This window comes from Pseudopipra pipra, chromosome 16, assembly GCF_036250125.1.
Source record: "Pseudopipra pipra isolate bDixPip1 chromosome 16, bDixPip1.hap1, whole genome shotgun sequence".
Taxonomy (NCBI): Eukaryota; Metazoa; Chordata; class Aves; order Passeriformes; family Pipridae; genus Pseudopipra; species Pseudopipra pipra.
Genome location: NC_087564.1, coordinates 384,625 through 409,069, shown reverse-complemented (window position 1 = coordinate 409,069; position 24,445 = coordinate 384,625). Strand labels below are relative to the sequence as shown.

Genomic DNA, 24,445 nt, shown 5'->3' with positions numbered 1-24,445 from the left:
GAGCACTTGTCCCTGCCTTTGCAGACACCCCCAGACCGGTCTGTTTATCGGGTTGAGTCTCGAGATTTTATACTTCCTATTTATCTGCCACGCTCCCTCCCAGTGGTGCAGAGAGCACGGGGACAGCAGTGCAGCCCCATAGCGCTTTCGTCGCGCTGTCCAACACTGAACCCCAATATTGTTCTGCTTCCAGTAAAAGGTATTTCAATATCCCTCTCCTCAATCTGCTTGCACGGAGCTGATGCTCCGAGGTTTGGAGCTGGGGTTTCCTTCTCTCCTTTTCCCGAGGAGCTCCGCTGTGCTCCCCGGGCTCCCCAAGCCGCTGCGGGTCCGGGCAGCTCTGCTGGGGCAGCGGGGAGGGGAGGAGGCGTGAGTGGGGGAGGGGGCTCTCCGAGGGGAGGAGGGAAAACTTTAGAAGTCTCCATAGTCTTTTCCTTTCAGGAAACACATCCTGTTAATGTTTGACTGCCGCGGTAGTGGCTCTGTTTGTTGCAGTCGACTACGCCCTGAGGCTCACCAAAAACAGCCACAAAAACAGCCATTTCCTCTTGGTGGGGAGGGGGGGGGGCCTTTTCCTCACTGCAGTGGCTGTTCTCCTCCCGGCACTCACAGCTCGGATCTTCGGAGAGGGACACGGCAGAGCAGCCCCCTCGAGATACTCCAGACTTGCAGAGCTCCTTTGGGATGACCGCATTCCTCTCTGGCTCAGCTTGGCTTTGAGAGAATGACATCTGTCACCGTTTGCAGGATTTTCTGAAGTTCGCATCCAAACCCAGGCTTTTGGAGAGGCACTTGGTTGGCTCGGAGGGCCCTGCGCTCGGCAGGCTCCGGCAAGCATCCCGCCTCTGCCCCGCCTCAGCTCAGGCTCTCCTGCCCCGAGACTGGATTCTGCCCGGATTAACCCCGTCCAACACGGAATGGACCTCCCCGTCACCCAGTTCACCACGGGACTGGCACTACTTATCAAAGTGCAAGAAGGTGGATAAGTCAACGCTAGGAAGGACTTATTTTGTGTTCTTATTTTATGGAATTCTCCTACCTACCTCACAAAATTCTCATTTCCTTGATCATAAACCCCTCTGGAGTTGACTTCAAGAATGAACGGTGATGTCCTCTAGCCCCCCATAACCGCCCAGCGCAGCCGCCTGTTCCCAGCCCCATTTCAATGTGCTGCAGCTGACTGGGACCCTGTGTCATCTGCAATCAGAGACTGGCAGTAAGCTGACAGTCAGATATGACTGTCCAGAAACTGGTAGCCACAGCTGTGTTGGTAGCTCTGGTCTCACTGATCCTTAACAACGCAGCTGCCTTTACCCCCAACTGGGTGTACCAGACGCTGGAGGACGGGCGAAAGCGCAGCGTGGGGCTCTGGAGGATGTGCTGGCTGGCAGAGTGGAGCAGAGGGGCTGCAAGCACCAGTGCCAGGCACGGGCAAGGGGAGGAGCAGGAGTGTGAAGCCCTGGGCTGGGGTTCGGAGTCGGCTGGGTTCCAGGAGTCTCGCAGCACTGTCAAACGTAAGTGCAGTCTCTTGTCTTCTCTGCGGATGCCAGGTCGCGATCGATAGGGTGCACCTGGTCCCCAGGAGATTCATGGCCTAACCCTGAAATAATTGTTAACTGTCTTAGTCTAAACACCTTTTCACATTCACCCCCAAATAAATTCATTTGAGGAAATAAGAATCATTATGTCCACCAGTGATGAACTGAACTCCTTCTCCTCTCCCCTCAAAGCCAGTATGCTGCATGGTGCTGTCTGGTTTATACAGCCTAGGGACTGATCTGCTTTGAAAAAATCACCTGTGAAGTGTGAGCCCAAAGCTCTGAGACACCTCAGGCTCTCTTCTCCCTCTTACCATGGGCTCCTGCCATACGATATCCCTTCCTGCTCAGTACAACACCAACCACAATTGCTCTGAATACCATAAAACAAACAAAAAAAACCCCAAAGAAGGTATTCCAATGACATGCTGAGTTATTTCTCCCTTCTCTTTGCTTTTGTTGGAAATGCCAGGAGCAGAAAAGACAGAAATAGTTTTGGTAAAAACATGTAAAATTGAGATAAGCCTTAACATGTGCAACTACTCTTCTTGATCCTTCTGGAGACACAACAAAGAACTATTAGAGGAATTTCTTTTAAAAGTGTTTTTAGGTGGACCCATTCCATATCATATTGCCCAAAAAAATTATGCAGGAACATTTTTTGCACATTTGCTAATACTGAACCTGCATAAACCACAAACAGAAAATTTCTCAACTGTTCTAATGTCCTGACCCTTTCAATACCTTTTTTTAACTGAAAGATTATAAAAAGGATTGGACTGTGGAAAAAGTTCCCTGATGTGTATCTGCAGCTTCATCCCTGGAATGACTGCCCCAATTAATATTGATAAGCCATGTTCTAACTTGAACAATGTGTATCATTCATGAATTGTAAAAGTACATGTTCTGTAATCAACACTGGAATGAGCTCCTGCTCAGTGAATTTGGCTCCTGCAGCACTTTTATCACAAAAATTTGTATTTCTTGCTGTGTGTGGGTCAGGAGGTGAGCAGTGTCTAAAGATCAGAGGTATCGGTTTCATGGCAGAACTGTCTGGGCAGCAGTTTCTCATCCAAATAGAATAGTGTGATAGAAAATCTTGAAATTTCAAAGTAATAATTATAGCACGATCAAGCGCGCCCAGAGGAATTCTCTGACAACCACTCTTAAAAAATTCTAATTTAAAGGAGGCCTTTCAAGCCCAGAAACTCAATTTACATAGGAATAAAGCATCCATTCCCTGTTTAATCTGGAAGCAAATAGTAAGCAAAAGGCCAGTTCTGAATTTTGATAAAGCCCTTAAAGGAAAATCTCCACTCTGCAGCTGCGTCATGACAAACTCAGTAGGAAACACACCTGTGGCATTTATTTTTAAGACAGCTATGTTTCCATGGCTGTACACATGGTCAGTATGAGCCTTGTTCTGCATCCATGGATTTGTCATTCTAAGGAATTTCTCTAATAAGAAATCACATACTATTTTAGTAATATCTATGGCAATCCTCATCTGTCAGTTGTAGATAAATCACAGACTTGCAGGTCTGTGTATGTATAGACACACATTTAAAAAATAACTTTATGAAGGAAGAAATACTACGTTACCACATAGTATTTTGGATGCCATTTGTAGAACAATACATAAAAAAATCTGTTCTGCCAATAGCAATGCAAAAAAGGCCATAATCTGGCTCACATAAAAAAATGTACTTATACACAGAAATACATATTCAGGGGGCAAGTTATTTATCTTACAGTTCAACAGAAAAACTGTACACCCTTGGGAACTTTGCTTGTCCATACACTGAAGACTCCTGTATGAGCAGACTGTAAGTAACAGCCAACCACAGGCACTGCTACAGCAGCTTTGCCCCTTGGCAGAGAGAAGCACATTCTTAGAACCTGTTTTTTACCAACTTTTCACTGCCTGCTCTTTCTCCCACTGAAATCACAGAATCACAAATGGTTTGGGTGAGAAGGAACCTTAAAGCTCATCTCATTCTGCCACAGGCAGGGACATCTTCCACCAGCCCAGGTTGCTCCAAGCCCTGTCCAACCTGGCCTTGGACACTTCCAGGGATGGGGCAGCCACAGCTTCTCTGGGCAGCCTGTGCCAGGGCCTCCCCACCCTCAAAGGGAAGAATTTCTTCCTAGAAATGGCAAAAAAAAAAAAAAATCCAGGAACAGGAGCAGGTGATATTAAAAATATAGGGAAAGGAAGCATCACAATGTGAACTATTTCTGCAAGGCACAACACAAGAAGTGTGGGTGACTGATCTGTGGGGAAAGCACTTCAACTCTGTCCCTCAAACCTCACTGCTTCTGGAAGGGAGATCCCAGGCCCTTCCAGCTGTCTTTATCCACTTCTTTGTTTCTCTCTCTCTCAGTGCAACCCTGCACCTCTGTTTCAACCATCTGTGATGTAGAAAAGCTTCTGGGACAGTTCCAATGACTAACAGCGAGAGAATACCCAGGCCGGGGTGGAAGTTTTGGACGTGGGGACGGGAGGGGGTTTTTGGTGGATATTTTCCATTGGATTAAGCAGTGGTATCAGAGTCCAACAAGTGCTGCTGCTAGCATGAGCCAAGTGATGCAGATGTATGGAGGGGTGAGATGGTTACTTTTTAGTGCTAATAAACTCTCAGATCTGAAACCTTCACTTATGCTGAGAATCATCTCAGCTATGAGGACATCAATCTAAGTTTTTCTAACAAGCCACTGGACAATACAAACTTAAAGGCTTCACTGAGAACTCAGACTGCACAGCCCCTCTTCAGAACACTTTAAGGAAACCTGGCCAGGTAGCCCAACTCTCCTGTCACCTAAGCATGGGTAAAAACATTTGCCAAATGTTATGGAGATGTAGTTTCAGAACTGTTCCAAAATTTTGGAAGATTATGCTTTTGTCTGCATCTCTTAATGCTTTAAAAAAAGCCCACAGGTAGTAGAAGCACAACCTCAGTAAGGGCTTGGGTAAGACAGCATGTCATGAATAGTCAACCCCCAGCTTCGGGCCCAGATCACACCCAGCGATGCAGCTCCACGCAGGGACACAGCACGTTCCACCAGTGATGCCCTCTCAGAGCCAGCCCTGCTCAAAGCCACCTATGTCCTGGCCCAGTATCAGGCCAGGAATACTGCAGGAACACACCAGATTGCTTGGAATTGACTTGGATATTTTTAACCATCTTGCAGGGTACAAATATGCCCTTAAGTTCTGCCGCGCTCCGAGGCTATCTCTGGGTGGACAGAGGGAGCTGATTTATTCATCAGCTGAGGTCACAGTTTGTCCCTTTTTGTCTAAAGAACATTAGGAACAATGTGGAAACACAGGAATAGGGAGGGGTTTAAAAGATATAAAACCTTGCTGGGTTCTTCACGGCTGCAGGAGACATAAGGAAAATCCCAGCAGCAGGAAGCATGTGTCAAGATCAGATGCCCAGAGCAAGATAACTCGTGGGAACTGCACTTCGGATGGGGAGCATAACCTGTGCAAGGAGAGGCACAGCACCAGGACAGCTACGTGACTGCCACAGGGACCCATCCAAACACCTGAGGGGATGGCTGATGCACACACACAGACACAGTGGCTGAGGCAGGATGCCGCTGGGGTGGGAGTGAGGAGCTGAGGTTTGCTACAGAGGCAGCAGTTCACCTCAGTGCCCATGTCCACTGCATTTACACAAAGCTCCAATGTCTCCAAAATTTCCAACTTCTCTGAAATTTGGCTGTCTGGAAGCCAGGCTGAGTCAAGCACCTGAGCATGCTGTAGACATGTGTTACTTGTCTCTATCTGTTTTTCAATATATACAGACCCAGAAAGGAGGCCAAGTGCATCTGGAGCAGACAGGAACTACCATCAGATTAAAAAAAGCCCAAAACCTTATCATACACATGGTACATGATAGACTGCTCAGGCTGTTCCACAGAGATGAGGCAGCACAGGGCTTGTGATTTCCCCGCCTAATATCTGAAATATAAGCAACGTTTAAATAAGTGAAAATACTAATTTAATGGCAGAAACCAATGGAGGTGAATTCTGAAAGGTCTGGCTCTTCAAATTAGAGTGCATGGTCATTTCAATGTGGAGTTACTATTCTGTGTACTCATTTTAGAAAACTGCAAAACTTCTTGGGATTCAGGATAGGAAAAGGAACATAATATACGTTTCAATGCATTACACAGAAATATTGCCAGAGCAATCAGTGTTTGGTTACTCTCACCATCAAGACTTTGAATTCACTAAAGTGTTATGAGTGAAAATGGCTCTGAAGGTTTTGAAAATTTCAGATTAATGCATTTATCACAGCCACCAACACAGAATACCCTGCTGAGGTTTATAAACAGGAAAATCATGATATGTAGACAAGTCACATCTCATCAGAAACTATGTGGCAGCCATGTCTATTAAAACTGATGACTGTATAGAAGGTTCTCAATGTTGGGTTTGCAAGGGCACATCACTTAACCAGAAGCACTTGTTTATGTTGAAAATAGTTGGAGGAGCCATGTCTTCACTCCAAAAGTAACCACTGAAGCTGTTATAAAAAACACCCACCAGCCACACTCCTCCCCCAAACAAGATCTGTCTGCCTTTCAAACTAAATATTCACATGTGAAGTTTCACACTTAAGATGAGCTGAATGGTAAAGTTCCAAGATACGTAAAAGGATGGAAGATTCCGCCAGTTTGTCATATCAGAACATTATTTTAATTGTGCCAAAACAGATTGGTTTCTCTCCCCTCCCCTCCCCTCCCCTCCCCTCGTTTTTTTAAAATTATCTGGTGGTCTAGTGGTTAGAGTGCAGGACTCGCACCGCTGGGACCCGGGTTCAATTCCCGGCCCCCTGGGCAGCTGGAGCTCGTCAGCCTTGTATGGCAATCCAGCTACGTCCTGGGGACCTCACTGCCACTGTCCAAGCTTTGCTCGGCCCCGGCAGATGAACCTCAGGATTAAAGGGTGGGCTCAGTTCAGCGCACGCTGTGTCTCACCTAAAAAATCCACTGCGCAGGCTCGAAGGGTTTATGACCTTTCCCAAATCTTCGCTTGCGAAGACTGGCCATTAATTTTTAAGTGAAAAAGCATAAATTGCATATACCAGAAAGCCTTACAGAAGGTGAAAAAAGCAAAATAATTTTTAAGATGTCCATCCATCCATCATTTTTGAGATATTCATCCAGCTGCAGAACATACTGAGGACTCCTTGCAGCTGAAAGCTGTATGGCTGCTTACAGAGATTTTAAAAAAAAGAGAGGGAGAGACTTTCCTTTTCAGGACAAAATCCTGTCCTTGCAGTAAGACACGCAAAAAACATCATCATGGGGAAGGGGTACAAATCAAATAAAAGATGTTTCACTTTTAAGAAATCAGTGACTATTCCGACCATCAAAATACATCTACATCGCAGAGGCTTTAAACCTTCCTATGGTCTCAGTGACACAGCCATGCAAAGGTGCACTGAGATACTGCCAACGTTTGGCTTAGTTTGTTTCACAAGTAGCTTTAACGTGTTTCAATATATTTCCTAATTCATACTCAAAGAGGTTAGCAACATAAATACCATAAGTTTAGATCAACAGAAGAAATTAAATGTCAAAGACTTCATAAATAGAGCACAGCTTTGGGAGGCATAGCATGATGCTGACTGTCAGTAAACAGTTACAGTGGTGCTATTTATTGTCCTTATCATCTCTTAATTGCTTTAACAGTAAGTGCTGACCTCCTATGTGTCTGTTGTAAAATGAAGCACAGTTGTGCTTTGCACTTTCATAGTGCTCTTGATATCCAAGGCACAGCTCCAGCTGATTTCCATGGCAGCTGGGGAGGCTGCTCAGCACATCTGATCCTTGCTGACAATGCTGATATCCAAAACGAAAGAAACACACCATTCATTGCCAAAAGTTTGACTAAAGTGATTTTTCTTTTTATTCTAAGGAAGGGTTTCTTCTAAAATTATTTATTAATACAGAATCCAGTTTTCCAAGTTGGAACTCAACTTTATGAACAGCAAGACCATAAGTGAGAGTCGGCAAGACAGAAGCCCTGCTCTTGCTGACTCTTGCCTTTTACCCATTTAGGTTCAAGTGGACTATTCTGTCTTTTCCCAATGTTAAGTTGTTTGGCTTTGCATTTCTGAAGTCCCTATAATTTTAAAAATTATTCCAAAAGGCTGAAACATAGGATACATCCCTTATCTCAGGATAACACCTCAGCAAAATGTCACGTTCCAGAGGAAACTGGTGGGCTCAGTTAGAATCTCTTGATTATATTAGAGAAAACCTAATTACTTATCTAGTTAGATTAAATTTTATCAGCAGAATATGATCTCAGCCTGCAGACACCCAGGCCAAGAAGATGAAGTCTAGCACAGTTTCAAGAAACTGAAAATGGGTTCTAACAAAAATAAGTGAAGCAACTTAACTGTAAGGAGTATTACCCGTTTCATCCATAATCAGTTAGAAATCTCTATTTCAGAAACACAACCATTTATCCTCCTTCCCAGAATAAAGTCACATATGAACATCAAGCATTTATGAAGACAATCAGGTACATCTCAGAATGTGTCCTCAATAATTCACCAAATAAGTAATCAGTAAATAAACTCAAGAACCATAAAAAGGAAACAGCAGCAGTAGAATATCAGCTTCACAGCAGCCTGAGGTGGCACCATCCCTCAGCTGAGTATAATTCATCCCATGTTAGTAAGAGTTTAAGAGCTAATTAAGAGTTTGGGGACCATTTTTTAGATGTAACACACTTAGTGTCCCACGATGGACAGCGATAACAGCACACTCCCAGTCAGCTCCTACAGTTCAGATGCCAGCAGGAAATTGTGAGGGCACAGAGAGATGTTGAGAGTCAGCCCTATCCCCTGGCACTGAGTAAATGTGCAGTCACAGATTCCTCCCAGGGCTGGAAACTTAATAACTTACAGAAGCTGGACTTAAGTTTGCCCTAAAATTTTTGTTGACCAAAAGTGGTGTTTCTCAGGCGGAGTTTTAGACAACTACGAAAATATTTTGAGCCATTTTGTTTAATCACTACAAAGCTTGAATTGACCCGCTTACTGGTTTTCTTTGCCTCTCTGCAGACAGAAAGGGGGAAGAAATGCTCACATTTTAAGCAATTAACATAATGTGATTTTCCAGTGAGATCATCCTTCCTCATTATCCCAAAACACTGCAAATTACTCTCCAGTATGACTAACTTACTTCTGCAAATAGTCCTAAGGCTATCCTGGAACATAACACCAACAGTCCTGGGGCTATCACGGATCATAACAAAACAAAATTGCTGCTTGTAAGTAAGAAAATCAAATCAACATCTCTAATCCAGATGGATACAGCTGGTTTAGGAAGTGAGCAAAACAACAAGGAATTTGAATTGGTCTCATCCCTGGAGTTTGGGGTTTGACTCTTGACTGATAACTGTTTTAAACAAAGCAGAATTCATTAAGCCAGTACCCGGAGCTGAACAAGAGTCCCAGCTGGATGCCCTGTCCATGAATTAACTGCTTCTCAGAGAAAATGGGCAGAAAACCAGGACAGGCTACCAGAAGGAAAAAGGCAGAGACCAGCAGTGGATGTTGATGAAGAGCAGACACTTAGGGCAGAGTTTTGGAGCCATTCAGTGACTAACCCTTTCCAGCTGTTAATAGCCAAGTTGCATCTTAAGGAAGGTGGATAAAGGAGGGATTTCCCTCCCTCCTTCACCTGTCAGACACACATAAAGGAATAAACACCTTCTGTAGTGTCCAGGTCTGTTCTGCTGGAAGTATCCACCTCTAGCTACAGGGAACCACAATCTCTGGCCATAGGGAATACCCCTGTCTAGCTATAGGGAACATCCTCTTCTGGCTATAGGGAATTCTGTCACAGTTAAACTTCAGGAGATGAGTGACATGAACAATATTGAGTTCAAAACAAAAAAAGTGGGACATCCAAAATAAAAAACACCTATGTCATGACAGTCTTAGGCAATAGATTCTAGAAGTGAGGGGTTAACACAAATGCCACTAGTAATTGTGCAGACATTATAATCATTATTAACATCTTGTTTTACAAATTGTGACTAACAAACCATTAGGCAAAAGCTGATGAAGTCCTCAATGGCCACAAAAAGTGACAATGGAATCCTGGCTACTATAAATGAAGCTGAAATGGTTGAACAGATGATCCTAAATTCATAATAATAATCAAGTCTACAGAAAACTCATCAGAATAGAGTAAAGCTGGCTAGTGAGGCATTTCTGCCTACATATAATTTAAAATAGGCAGAGTAAAAGAGCACAAAGGCAAATACTAAATTTCACAGCTCTTTCAAAAACTATATTGCAACCAATTTTATAAGAGATGAGGAATATTTATTCCTGGATTAATCAGTCATTCAAGCAGGAGAAGGCCTTTTTGGCCTGGTCTTCCTCAACAAGATTTCCATCTTCTATGGCTCTTCTATGGGTACAGCTCTGAGGAAACACTTTGACATTGCACACTCAATTCTCTTTCTTGATCTGTACTGTCTATTGGTTGTCCTCAATAAAAGCAGACTACAGCTGCTTTCCTCAGATACCACTTTTGGGGTTGTAGTCTGGTGCAGAAGCTCAGCTTATGTACAAAGTAAAATTACCCTGTGCTGAGCTGACAGTATGCCAAGTCACCACGGCTGTGAGTAAGAAAGCACAGCCACCTGGCACTTTCAGGCTGACTGTAACAAGTTCTATGGCAAGAAGAATGGACTTCATGCATTATTATAAGAGTTATACATTATTAACAGGCTGTCCAGGACAGAGGTGGAGTCATCATCCCAGGAGGGGTTTAACAGGCATATGGATGTGGCACTTGGGGACATGGTCAGTGGTGGCCTGGGCAGTGCCAAGGGAATTTGATGATCTTAGGGCTCATTTCCAAGCTAAACAATTCTATGATTCTAGGATTCTATGTTTTCTTTTTTTCCCCAAGAGGAATCATTACAATTCTAGAACAAAACCAAAAGTTCACAGATCACACATTAAACCTATTACAATAAAACAACATCTCTCATATGAGAGATGGAAGGGTACTCAGTTCTTGTAACACCTTATTTCATAAAAATAACTGTCTTCATATTTAATGAAATCCTACCAGCTGCTTCCTTCTTATCCAACCAACCATCAGCCTGCTGTGGCTCCATGGACCACGTGCAACCTGTTTTTTGGTTAAAAGCAGCAGCTATGCAAAATATCCAACAGTACAGTGTATTAGGCCAATAAACATCCCTAAGTGTGCAGTTCTTACAAAGAGCAGCAAAGATCATCAGTGTTACCCATCCAGAGCTGCTGCTCTTCCAGCCACAGGAGAGGACAGAGCTCAAAGAACCATTATGTAAAGATTAAATTATTACAAATTTTGTTGAAATTCAACTGAGTCACAGTCAGAAACTTACTATTTTTAGTATGCATATAACATCATCTGTGGCAAAGCTAAAAGACTTTGTAATACAGTTAAGTGTTAAAAAAAGTCACGAACAGCAGTGAAAGCAAAACTTTGGTGTTAATTTCTATGTTGGGGGTAGTATATATTTCTGGCATAAACTTCAGACTTTTAAAGGTTGTGCAAAAACAGAGGCTTTCTTTTTAGAGCTCTCATGCACTATATACAGACAGGGTAACAGAATCCATTATGGCAGCAATTTTTTAAACACTGCAAATAGTTCTGTCACTAAATGAAAGTACTAATAATGGCTGCAAGCCTACTCTTACTTTGGGCCTTTCTCCTTTGAAAGTCATTACCATCTCTTCAGGAAGCATTGGTCCTCTAAGTATTACAGAAGTCCATCTGAGTGGGAAAACAGAACACTCCAGATGTTCCAAGTTTTACTGATGTTTACAAAGCTCAAACATCTGACTATGATTCCATTACCAGCCAATGTGCTTCTTGACCTGTGAGCATTCAACATGGCAAGAGATCCAAATGCTGCCGATGCTAAAAGGACAACTTTGGAAGTTAAACACAAAATCTTTGAACATTTTCAGTGAAATAATATTCCTCTCTGGTCAGAGATGAACTCACTAGGAAAAGCCAAAAATATGTTACCTTCCTTCTTAACATTTTATTCAATGTGAAAAATTTTAATGGACTGTGGTTCTTAACTAACCCTTCAGATACCATACTATATTTTATTAAATTTTAATTAAATCATGAGTTGTTACTTAGAACACTGGAAGCTAAAGATGATCTACAAGGGGAAAATAAAAGGTAAACATTTTTATGACTCACAAAAGTAGACCAGACTCCACAATTAAGTTTACTCTTGTTTATATCGAGTTTTGTTTTCTGCACTTCCTAGCAGTCTCCTTGGAAGATCAGGAACCAAATTCTGATGGTCAGTGCATCCACCAAACTTACAACCAGTCAAGACACTTCTGAAAATCTGCTAAATATCCATGTCCAGAGTCTTTCTTTCTCTAATATATGTCAACTTAAACACAGCACTGCTTCTATTTCAGAACAGCAAAGACACATGAGCAAGAGATGTTGAACTGGCACAAAGATATTTGCAAATCCCACCTTTTGCTAGAGAGGAAGGAAAAGGATAAAAACAGGACATCCATCAGGTTAACAGGAAAAGTAGGAAGAAAAGCCTGACTAAAAGTACCCAACTTTGCAATTAATATATTCCATTCAGTAGCCAGCTGGGAGACACACTTTAATCAGGTTTCTAGTCAAGACTGCAGATATCCATGTCTGTAGTCATTGCTGCATTTGTTCTTTATATTTAATATAGAATCATAGAATAGCTCAGGTTGGAAGGGACCTACAAGGATCATTGTGTCCAGCTCCCTGCTCCTCACAGGACTACCAAAAACAAAACCCTATCACTAAGAGCATCTTACACACACCAGAGCTCTATCAGGCTTGGGAATGTGACCACTGCCCTGGGGAGCCCGTTCCAGTGTCCCACCACCCTCTGGGGGAAGAACCTTTTCCTAATGTCCAACCCTGACACAACTTCCTTCCAGCTCCTCGTGACCTGTCACTGGTCACCAGAGAGCAGAGATCAGCACCTCCGCCTCGTGAGGAAGGTGCAGAATGAGATGGGGTCACCTCTCAGCCTTCTGTTCTCCAGCCTGAACTGGCCAAATGTCCTCAGCCCCTCCTTGCACATCTTACCCTCGAGGCCTTTCATCATCCTGGTCATCCTCCTCTGGGCACACTCCCATTGTTCAATGCCCTTTGTATATTGGGACACCCAAAACTGCCCCCAGGGCTCGAGGTGGGGCTGCCTTGGAGCGGAGCAGAGCAGCACGATCACCCCCTTCACCCAGAGGGAGATGCTTTGCCTGATGCCCCCCAGGGCATAGTTGGCCTTTTGGGCTTACCAGGGCACTGCTGACTCCTATTGAACTTGCCATTGACCAGGACCCCCAGGTCCCTTTCCAGGGGCTTCTCTCCAGCCTCTTGTCCCCAGATTTGTATATATAACCAGGATTGCCCCATCCCACGTGCAGAATCTGGCACTTGTTCTAGTTAAATTTCATACTGTTGGTGACTGCCCAGCCCTCTGGCCTGCCCAGACCTCTCTGTAAGGCCCCTCTACCCTCATGGGAAGCCACAGTTCCTCCCAGTTTAGTATCATCCGCAAACTTAACGTATCTTTGATTCCTACACCCAAATAATTTACAAAAACATTCAAGAGCACCAGCTCTCAAACGAAGCTCTGGGGAACCCCATTGGTAACTGGCCACCAGCCTGATATCACCCCATTTAGTGTAACCCTTTGACTGCTCACCCAGTATATGATGGACTTGTCTGCCTGCATTGATCCATTGACAGTTCATCCAGGAGGATGATGTGAGAGATGGTATCAAAAACTTTGCTAAAACCCAAACTCACCACATCCACTGCCTTCCCTTGGTTGTAAGTGGAAAGTAAGTGGGTTAAGCAGGACTTTCCCCTCATGAAGCCGTGCTGGCTGTGACCAGTGACTGCACTGTCTCTCAAGTGTGTTTCAGTAACTCCCAGAATAACCTTCTCCATAATTTTACCAGGCATTGAAGTGAGACTGACATGCCTGTAGGTTCCAGGGTCTTCCTTCTTACCCTGCTTGAAAACTGGGACAACAATTGCCACCTTCCAGTCAATAGGAACTTCTCCACTCAAAACCACTGAAAAATAATGGAGAGAGGTCCCACAATAACATTCACCAGCTCCTTCTGTACCCTGGGATGGATTTCATCAGGCCCCATAGATTTATGCACATCCAGCTGGAGGAGCCAGTCTCGAACAAGCTCAGGGTTTGCTGGGAGTTTGTCATCCTCCCAGTCACAGACTCATTTCCAGAAGAAGATCCCTGCTCAGCCAACCCCTCCTGCTTCCCTGCTTGCATGTCTCCCCATGCTTTGGAATTGCCAGCTCCTGCACTCTTAAGAGCCATTTTGTCCACAACCTTTTTACAAACTGCCCATCTCAGAGGGCACCTTTTTTAGTTGGCCCCCTCAGACTCTGTACCAAGAAGTTATCTTCAGCATGCTTCAGAAATTTCCTGGACCTGTTTGTGTCCGCTGTAGGATATTCCCAGTTGATGTCGGGGAACTTAAAATCATCCTTAAGGCCCAGAGCACTATCTAGAGATATTCCTTAATTCCTTGTAGAATAATTCATAAATGGCATTGTCCTGGCCAGGTGGTCAATAGTAGACTCCCAAAACATACTCCTACAACTCCTCCTATATATAAATATATATATACACACACACACACATACATTTTAAAAAACGGTAACTTTTTACTTGTACATGTAGATTATGCCCTAACGCCTCATTAAAAACTGCCAAGCCTTGACATCTTCATTATAACCATTTCCCTCGTTACAGAGATGGAAATATAAGGGTCTTTCCAGTGCCTCCCAAAGAATAGTAAATGTCAAAAGAAGAAAAAGTTAAGAATCCTCTATATCAAGCTTCCATAAACCTGTAAGACCTCAACATTAACATTCACAAGATGTTTTCTAGGACAATACAGATGGACAAGGGAAAAAAGAAATTCAGGGTGTTATTAGTTTGGAGTGATTATTATTTTAGGGTCTTGAAAAACTATTTATTTATGGTTCCATTTCCATCTGTGTCACACAAATGCAAAGCAAACATCATTCCAGCCCCGAACAATTCTGGCTATGAATTACAGATAGAATCTTCAATGGGCAGAATTCCAGCACCTCTAGTGGGTCATCCTGGGAAAATTAGCTGCTTGTTTCATGCACTGAAGCAATACTTATGGGATGCTGTGCAACCAAAGGAAAGATCTGATACACATCATAAAGAAAATCCTTTCTTAATCAGATCCCAGTTAGAGCAAGGGACTGCTGGGAGAAGGAATAGTCTGAGAACTCTTTTCTGTGAACTGACAAATTTTACATTCCTGCTCATCCAGGATTTTTTTTCCCAGGTTTTTACTGTTTTAACTTTATGCTTCCTCTGTTTCCCCAGTGCAGTTCGACATGATGAGGGCCTGTAACCTCATCGCCACGGTGGCTCTGACCGCGGGCCAGCTCATCTTTGTCCTGGGGCTCATGGAGCTCCCCATCATCTCCCAGGACACTCAGTGGTGGGAGGAGGCCATAGCTGCCGTGTTCCAACTTGCCAGTAAGTCCACTTCTTTTTACTGATGGAAAAGTACTCAGTATCTATTAAATCCAGGTGGAAAAGAGTTTCTTACTTTATAAATCTTTCAAGTGACAAAGAATAGCAAAAAGACCTAAATCTAAAAGCAAGTTCATTGTCTCTGAGAAGCTCTCTCCCTATGAGATTCTGCAGGACATGAATAGAAGCTTTTATGTGGGATATATTAGAATGAGGCTTCTGCCAACCAAGAAAAACAAGCCTTTATTATTTCCTACAAAACCAGGAAGGCAAACATAAAAGAAATAAACTGGATGCACTGTAATCCCACAATTTAGCAGGATAAAATATACCAAAGGAACTGTGAGAAAGCGGAGCAGAAGGGCTAAGAAAATTTTTGAAGCCTTGTTGAAACATGATTATTTGCTTTTAGCTAACTGAATTTTACTCAACGACCACCAGCTGGATTTTGGCAGACAGATACCTCTGCAATCCAGCAAAGAAAACTGAAGTCAACTCATACCACTGACTGCTATAAATAAAATTCCCACAGCAATTCTCACGGACTGTATACAGAAATGCATGAGGAAAGGCGGAAATGGGTTTATCACAATTCCACTTTGACAACAGTGGCAACAAAGTATAAACATTCTGCAGTAATACTTTTCTTTACTACATAAAGTAAGTCACTCAGTATTCATTACACTAAGAGTATAAAATATATCCATGCAGGAAACTGTCATTAATGGAGTAACATTCCAGCCGCTTACAAGATCAGATTAAAAATACAACATTTATATATATATATATATATATATATAAACAGGTTATAATAAAGCAACACCATTTTATTTTAAATTTTAATTTTAACTTTAACAACTCAGAATATTAAGAATGGCATAAAGCTACTGAGACCTCAGGTTTACACCACTGCAAGATCAGAATTTGGCCTAGGTCATCTACATAAGGTCTCACAGCAATAAAAAGTTCAGGTTTATTTAGGTACATTAAGGACAAGGAACCTGAAATCCAAACAAGAGGAGGGTTCTGCAGAGGTTCTGTAACTCTCAAAGCACCTGATCCAGCTTCAGGTGCAGCAAGAGCCTCAAGCACCAGCCAGTGCTGCCAAAAGACAGATATACAGCCTTAGAATCACAGAATCATAGAATCAACTGGGTTGGAAAAGACCTCTAGGATCATCAAGTCCAACCCTTGATCCAACCCTGCCATGGTTACCAGACCATGGCACTGATGCCACATGCAGTCTCAGCTTAAACACCTCCAGGCCTTGCCATAAAAGCTCTCCCTAGAGCCCCACCATGGTCTGTGTAACTGTGGATACCTTCTGGAAAGTTCTCCCTGACCCTCTGTGGTGCCTGCTGAGCTCTCCCTCCTCCTATCCTCCCCAAACTCACCCTGTGTGTTTTTCCTCAAGCGGAAAGGCATTCTGGCTCTGTTTGGATGTGTTGTTTCATTGACGAGCAGCACAGGGGACAGCCGTGGGCCTTTCTTCTGCCACAGCTGCTAATTTTAGACTGGGCCTTTTTTTTTTTTTCCTGTGCTGGAGTCTGTTTTAAACACAGTCAGAGAGAGACTGAAGGGCGCCAGGATATCCCGACACAGGAGAAGGAAATGCCTGCTATTACCTGTTATGCAAGCTGAACCTTGAAATCCCCAGTGCTGGGAGGGGAGAGGAGAGGAAAGCTGGAGTCTGAATGATTAACAAAATACAAATGAGAATGGCTGAAGAAGCTGTTGGATCAAGGAGTTCATCTGCCTGCTTGTGTTCAAAGGTGTAAAGGCAGCCTGTGACAGCTACGAAGACAGACGTTGTGGGTCTGAATTTGCAGAAATAACACAGTGACTGTCACTGCCCCACCCCTTTGCAGTTACGCCACACTCTCCTTTACCCTCATCAGATGGTTTTCTGCCCATGATATTCATTTTACATCTCATTATCTTAATGTAAGTTTTCTGTTTAAATGAATTCCTTCCTGATATCCAGAACAACCAGCTGAAGTCTTCTGGAATGCATACTTTTGCAAAAAGTGGGAAGAAGTTGTCACATCTGCCATTATCACAATATAATGGGATGACTTCCTGGAAACCTCCCTAGTTTTTTCAGGACAGCGGTGTATCAACTGCTGACTCCCTAGGATATCAGGGGTCTGCACTCACCAAATTCCCTGGATTGGGCCCAAGTGACAGCAATTTAGACATTATGGATGAAGTGCCTTTGATATCAGACAAAATCCATGTGCAAAGGGTAAGCAAGCCCAGCATTTCTACTGCTCCGATGAAGGACTGATGCTGCACTGGGAGACAGAGTGTTCTACATTGAAAGGGACGACAGTGGCCACCCCACATCCCATGAGCCACAGATGACACTCAGTCTCTGAGCCTCCACTGAGACAGTGACCTCTCAGCCTTTCTCAAAGAAAAGTAGCAATAGTGGGCAAAAACATCAGAACAGTGAATACGATGGTTGCACTTAAAAGCATTTGGTCCATGCAAACAGTCCAAGAGAAACCCCTGCAAGGCTCTTCCCTGCTTCCTTTGAAGGGTTAAAGTCAAGGTACTTCAGGTCAGACAGATTATTTATGTGAGAAGAGTAGGTAATATTTAAGAATGAACATTCAATCTTATTAAATATTTCTGGTTGGGTAATTTCTGTTCATTACACTTTCAAGTGAAAGAACACTAGCACCAACCCCCTATTTTTTCCTTTTCAAAATCCAAATGATCTGAGGAATTGTTCTGCAGTTCCTCATCCTGCCAGTACTTTCAGAAATTATCTTGAATCACGTTCCCTCTAATTCCAACTTCTGTTTGATCTCTACCTTTCATCCTGGAATATGCCAACAAGTGCTGAAGAGAACTGCAATGGTCAGTGGTAGAATGAGATCTCATATTATGGGGGAAGGTTCAACCTACAATTTTCTTATTTTTAGTCAACTGAAACTCTGTGTGGGTTTCATTAGAGTTTCCCATGGTCTGAATAGAAGTCCTTGTTGGCTTAGAAAACTAAAGTGTGCTAAGTATTATCTCCAAAGTCTATTACAAGCTCAAATCAACCATCTCTAGTCCACTGGAGCTTACAGTGGCTCCAGGCTCCACCACTTCCTCACTCCTGCCACCTGCACATGCATTTGACAGCTATTCAAAAAGGATGGACCTCTGACAGAAAATAAAGCCCCAGGAAGCAAAGAGGAAGGAAAAAAGAGAGGAAACAGCACTGCTCCTGGGACAGCAACGGGATTCACAGAGCTCCAAAGCTCTGCAGCCTCACACCTCCCTGTTAACAGGAAAGTGAGCTGTTTGCTTTGGAAAAGCCTTCTGGTGAAAATGGAACCACCGTTGTACGTGGAATTTTGTGTCAAAGCTCAGAAGTTCCCCTTTAGAGGATTTTGTGGTTTCTGTTTTTTATCAAGGAACTGTTAAAAACTCCATGTGCTGAATATAGGATGAATAACAGCTGACAGAAGAGCTGTTGGAAAGGGAAATCCATACTAATAGCACAGGGAAGAAAGAGCACTTCAGAGGATATTGAACTACTACAAGCACTAACTTGCCAGATGTGATCAGGCCTTGAGGGGCTCCAGCCAAGTCTTGATCTTGTATAATGATGATTATCACAGATTTAAGAGTGAAATGTTAAAAACACAATAGGGAAAATCTGGGATAGAATACCCCTTACATTAGATCTCATCCTGGTTTCTGAACGTCCAAGACTGCAAACCTGAATCATAATGATTAATATTCTTGCCAGTCTGCTTTCAGCATTAAATTACTTTAATACGTAATATCCTGAAGATTAAAAAGCTTTGTGTTCCTACTGAGCTTGTCATTTACAGCCAAATACATTACAGTCTTACCTCTCTTGAATTTCAAGCACTGCATTCCAGCTTTGCCCACTGTGTTTTTCTGCCGATGCTGTGTTTCACTCCAGACCCCTAATCCATCACAGGAAAGCTGAGTTCAAGCATACTCTAATTCCCGTGCTGTTAAAACTAAATCAAATAGTTGTTGGACCATTTACCTTCTCTCTTCTTTCTGGGTCCAACCACTTTAGATTGACTGATATCCAGAAAAGCTCAATGCAGATCAGAACAGCACAGCAGCCATCGGAGAACAAAGCCAAAGATATTCCTGACAGAATGTGATCCTGGCTTCTGTATTACTTCCTTCCACCTTTTTCCTTCACGACACTCTCAAGCCAGATCTGTTCTAAGATGAAATCTATGGAGCTGTAAACCTACTACTTCCTGGAAAGGAAGCAAATAAATGAGGTGCTGTAAATAACCTAAAAATCATAACAAAAAGAGAGAACTTGACTGCTTGGCTAGTGCTTAATGTTTTCGTTCTTTCTTATTTTTATTTCACCTCAGTGCCAAATGTGCCTGCTCTTTATGTGGACTGCAAACATCACAATAAGTGATCTTGTTTTCACATATTTGCAAAATGAACTACATTTTCAAAGATCTTAAAATCTAGAAGCCTATCCCACTTATTTTGTCTGAAGTAGTTCCTGGGAGCAGCTGAACCAGCAAAACTGGGAAGGGCAGTAGCTCCCAAGAAGTGTGGTGAACTCCTCATCTGGTATAGCTGCAGCAGGGAGAAGATTTGCCTGTATTATTCATGGCTAAACACTGACAAGAGCAGCAGACAGGTTGTTGTAGCATCTCAATGTCAAGGGCATATATTCTGATTAGAAATATGGTAACGAATTATTACCAGATCAATATCGTTTGGATATGCAAGGATAAGGAATGTTTTATGACAGCCACAGCATTAGAAATAATGCAGTAATAAGTGTGTGAAATGGAAAGTTCTTCAACTCATTCACTTTATTGCTTACAAACACACACATCATATATGCATGGAAGTGTCTCATGGAAACAATTCAAGTCGAGTTGCCTCCCTCGATCCAGTTATGCAGCTCTAACCCTCTGAGGTATCAGGAGATGAAGAGAGCACTCGAACAATGAAAGCAGAAGATGACATTGAAATGTCCAGGACTGCTTCTCTCTGCACAGGGTATTTTGGCTCAGGCTGACCCCACCTGCAGTACTGCAGCCAGGTCTGGGATCCTCAGCATAAGACAGACAGGGACCTGTTGGAGTGGGACCAGAGGAGCCCACGGAGATGCTCCGAGGGCTGGAGCCCTTCTGCTCTGGAGCCAGGCTGCAACAGCTGGGGGTGTTCACCTGGAGAAGAGAAGGCTCCAGGGAGACCTGAGAGCCCCTTCCAGGGCCTAAAGGGTCTCCAAGAGAGCTGGAGAGGGACTTGGGACAAGGACCTGGAGGGACAGGACAAGGGGGAATGTCTTCCCACTGCCAGAGGGCAGGGTTAGATGGGATTTTGGGAAGAAATTCTTCCCTGGGAGGGTGGTGAGGCCCTGGCACAGGTTGCCTAGAGAAGCTGTGGTTGCCCCATCCCTGGAATTGTCCAAGGCCAGGTTGGACAGGGCTTGGAACTTGGATTGGAAGGTGTCCCTGCCCATGGCAGGGCGTTGGAATGAGATGAATTTTAAGGTCCCTTCTCACCCAAACTATTCCATGATTCTGATTTACAACAGGACCTTATAGCTGTGTCTGATATGAAGTTTATTACAATTAAAGCAGAGCTTTAATTGGCTCCAGGTGCCTCTGAATCCAAGGTGTCAAGCAATGCTTATAGTCAACTTCCAGTGTGAGAGTCTGCACATTTATCCTTATTTAAACAGTTGTCCAAGAAGAATTCTGCCTAATTCATTGGGAATGCTTTTCGACCTTCTGTTCATAGGCTGGCATAATTTCTAAGGAAACCTCCAAAACCTCCAGAAAAGCAAGTTACTGTCAATAGACCTAGACTGGTTAAACAGTGCTCTGCACCTTCCTTTGAAGATTTCTGACATAAAGTAGGATTCACTGCCTTACACTAACTAAATCTCCCATCAGGTTTAAGACAGGGACTGACAAAGAACACAAGCCCTTGTAATTCAGAAAAGTGAAGGACAAGAGGGTCTTATTGCCCCTGAGAAGCTGTGCTACTCTCTTAATTCTAAGAGATGTTACATGCTTCCAAAATCCTTGGAAGGAAATTTTAAATTAAAAAAAAAAAAAAAGTTGTTGTTCTTAACAATGTCCTACTGAAACCTCAAGGGTCATTTGAGTCCCTGGGGCATTAGAAACCAAAGCATCATCCAGCCTGGTGCTGCAATGAAGAGCACACTACTGTTACAGAGGACCCACATTTGCCCTGCACAACTCCTTTAAGTGCCAAGCTGAAACAGGAAAAGGTGTTTATTAACTAATCGTTTGCATAAGTCCTACAGGAATCACTTTGGGAATCCATCTCACATTGATAAATAAGGTTGAGCTCCTACAAGCATCTCATTCAGGTGTGTGACTCATCACAGCTAAACCATTCCCTGTGAAACTTGATGGGGTACATAGAAAAGGAGGGAAACATTTCCCTTCCCTGTTTGCAGTTCTGCTGCACAAGCGTAGGTGGTGAATTCTCAACAGTCTGGCTGCTCTATTTTCCTTCTTCTCCCTTTTCCTGGCAGCAAAAGTCATCCTATAGGACAAGCTGTAAAGAGGAGGATTATAAATCCCAATAAAGACTTTCTGGCGACCCAGAAAAAAACATAATGTGAATGTCTTCAACTGCACTATCCATCATAATAAAAAGGAAGAATGAGAATCAAGGGGTGCCTGAAAAAGCAACGAACTAATCACAGAAGTAAAAAAGTGACTGTTAGAGTTCTTTCAAAATGCTAAAATTCCATAGTTGGCTTGCAGCCAGCTTCAGTCAAACAGGAAATCCAGCGTACAGATCTGAAATGTAAGTTCAAAAAGTAACATTCTCCCAGCCCACTCCCACTGCCACAGTCAATACTGTCCCAACCAAAAGTCTTCTGAGTGACTTCGTTATCTGTTTCCTTCCCTAGTGGAAAAGCCCCCCCTTCCAGCTTGTTTTGCTACGGATGGGAAACAACCAGAGATAAACAGCAGCTCTATGGGAAAATAAAGCACTTCAAGTAATCTCATCAGGATTTTTAGTGAAGATGTGGCCTCTGTGCAGACTTGAGACAATAAAGAATAAAATGATCTGAAATTGATTGCTGTACCTAATGAAATTAATTGAGGGAAATTCAGCCACGCATCTCGAAGTCTTGTCATCTCTACAAAACAGAAAAGAAACTAAACCAGATGAAAATGTTCAATATTTTCATAAATAAATTTAAAGAAATATGTCCCTTCTGCAGCCCTCCTTAACCTGCACTGTACATTATGAGCTCAGGAAGCCTGATGGCAAAGAGAGCAATTTTCTGATTATTTTTTGTAGAGTTGCCTATGGGAAATAGTCTGGGAAGCCAACTGTCTTCCTCCAGGTATCTTACTGGAATAGTGAAACTGAATTCAGACATTGCTACAAATATCTATCTAAAAAGGGAAAAGTTACCACAGACAGTTCTAGTCCTGGAAACTATTCCTGAACAAGGTTAATTTTTATAGGGGTACTTCTAACTATTAAACAGCACAAATAAGTGAACTACATGTGTTTGCCCAGTCATTTACATAACAGACTAAATGTTGATTAAGCTGTTACAGACAAAATCTATCCAAGCAAACTTTGGGGTTTTCACTCATCATCATCTTCACAAAAGCAGCATTCATCAAAATTTAAATCTTACCATCCTATACAAACTCAGTCATTTTGGATCATTATGATTTCTTTACCCTTTGCTCTGGAGCTCCCACATTTATAATTCCAATATCAGGCCACACTAATATAAAATAAGAATACTGGAAAATAACATTCTCAGTGACGTTTCCATTCTAGAGCTCACTGACACCTGCAGAACTCTAAAATTGATTGAACAAATTCTACAGTAACATATTTTCTCCTCTCCCACATGTTTTTCTCTTCTTAAATGTCAGCTCCTGTCTAGCCTGCAGCAAAGGATTCTACACAGAGCCTCCATTTTAACTCAAGAGCTCTGGCAACTGGCTCCTGGGATCTGCCAACTCAGGGAGCTCTCACCAGTTCCCCTGCCCTGCCCAGCCACTGGCACAGAACTGGGAAAGGAGAGAAAGCCTCTTGTATGATTGGTTGCTCATCTGAGCAGGGTTCAGGCAAAGGGCCTGCAAAGGGAAATAGTCCTGCTAGCATAAATAGTTTTATTTTGGGATCTGTAAGGAAGCCTTAGTGCTTTTTTCCTGGTGGATAATTGCTCCATCAGATAGAACATGGAGATGTGCAGACATTTAGGACAGTAACTGGCCATAAGTGATACATAAGGAGAAAAGGAAAAGCTAAGTAATTTCATTAAAAGCTGGGTATTTGGAAAAACATTTAAATACTGAAAATAGTCTACAGTGGAAATTAAGCTGCAAGACATGACATAGCATCAGGGTTACTCTGGTGTTTCTAAACCCATGTCCCTCTGCCACGAGAGTCTCAAACAAATATTGCAAGAGAGTGTGTGTGAAGTGGACTATTGTTAATATTTATAACTGTCCCTTAGAGGTATCTGTGGGTGGTCACTGGTTCACATGACTTCTGCTCAAATTTCTTCCTGCTTAAAGTTTTATGATTTGCTTCACATCTTTTTTTAAAATTTATTTAATGCCTTATGGATTCCCTGTGAAAGTGTGTGTGAACTGGAAACAAGTTCTGAAAGGAAAATTGAAAATCAAAACTGATCATGTTTTCTCATGTGCCAGACTCCCCAGTAAGATGGGTCTCTTGATTTGTATCTATACCCTCCTTCCTGCCAATTTTAAACCTTAAGGAGATGAAAGAGGTCAACAACTCAGCTGCAGAAGGTGCAAACATCTCCCTTTCTCTCAATTTCCTACCTTCATAAGAAAATTCCTATTTATCATTCTTTGAACAGTGGACCGCAACCTCTTGCAGAGTAGAGCACTATCAGTCTGTGTCATCATTATAAGACCTAAATGAAGATGTAAATTCCAAATTCTTTATAAGCACCTCACAACTAGCATCCTCTGCTCCCAGTGTTCTGAAATACAAAATACAGGGGAAGCTTCATCATCCAGGTTCCACAGGGGGCAAACTGAGCCATCTCAGAGGAAAGATTAAAAAAACTGATTTATCTCACAATAAGGGATCTGATCTCCCCCTCTCTTCTCTACCATGTGCCTCAGGACAAACTGAACTCAGAGAATGACACTGAAAATGAGGGAAACCTATTGTTTCCCAGCTCTGCTAAAATCTTCTTGGGTGTTATTGCTAACAATCAATAGATTAAATCAATAGATTAAACTCATACAAGACCCAGATAACGCTAAACAGCAAAGTCATG

General features: G+C 42.8%; 2 protein-coding genes and 1 long non-coding RNA gene across 7 annotated transcripts in view; 1 reads left to right on the top strand and 2 right to left on the bottom strand.

Moving 5' to 3' along the window:
* The window catches only part of IFT140 (intraflagellar transport 140), a 78,927-nt gene that overhangs the window by 15,700 nt on the left and 38,782 nt on the right, over window positions 1-24,445 (bottom strand). The gene's annotated exons all lie outside the window — the stretch shown is intronic.
* TMEM204 (transmembrane protein 204) overlaps window positions 413-24,445 on the top strand; it is a 28,367-nt gene continuing 4,334 nt past the window's right edge. The window contains exons 1-2 of the mRNA XM_064672411.1: window positions 413-1,514; window positions 14,998-15,153. Of these exons, the coding sequence (XP_064528481.1) occupies window positions 1,235-1,514; window positions 14,998-15,153 (436 nt within the window). The 5' untranslated portion in view covers window positions 413-1,234. The remainder of the gene's footprint in view (window positions 1,515-14,997; window positions 15,154-24,445) is intronic.
* On the bottom strand, window positions 3,259-8,170 carry LOC135422869 (uncharacterized). The gene is made up of 2 exons (XR_010434632.1): window positions 6,593-8,170; window positions 3,259-6,293 (listed from the first exon to the last, which is right to left on the bottom strand). It is a non-coding gene; the product is annotated as an uncharacterized LOC135422869 (long non-coding RNA).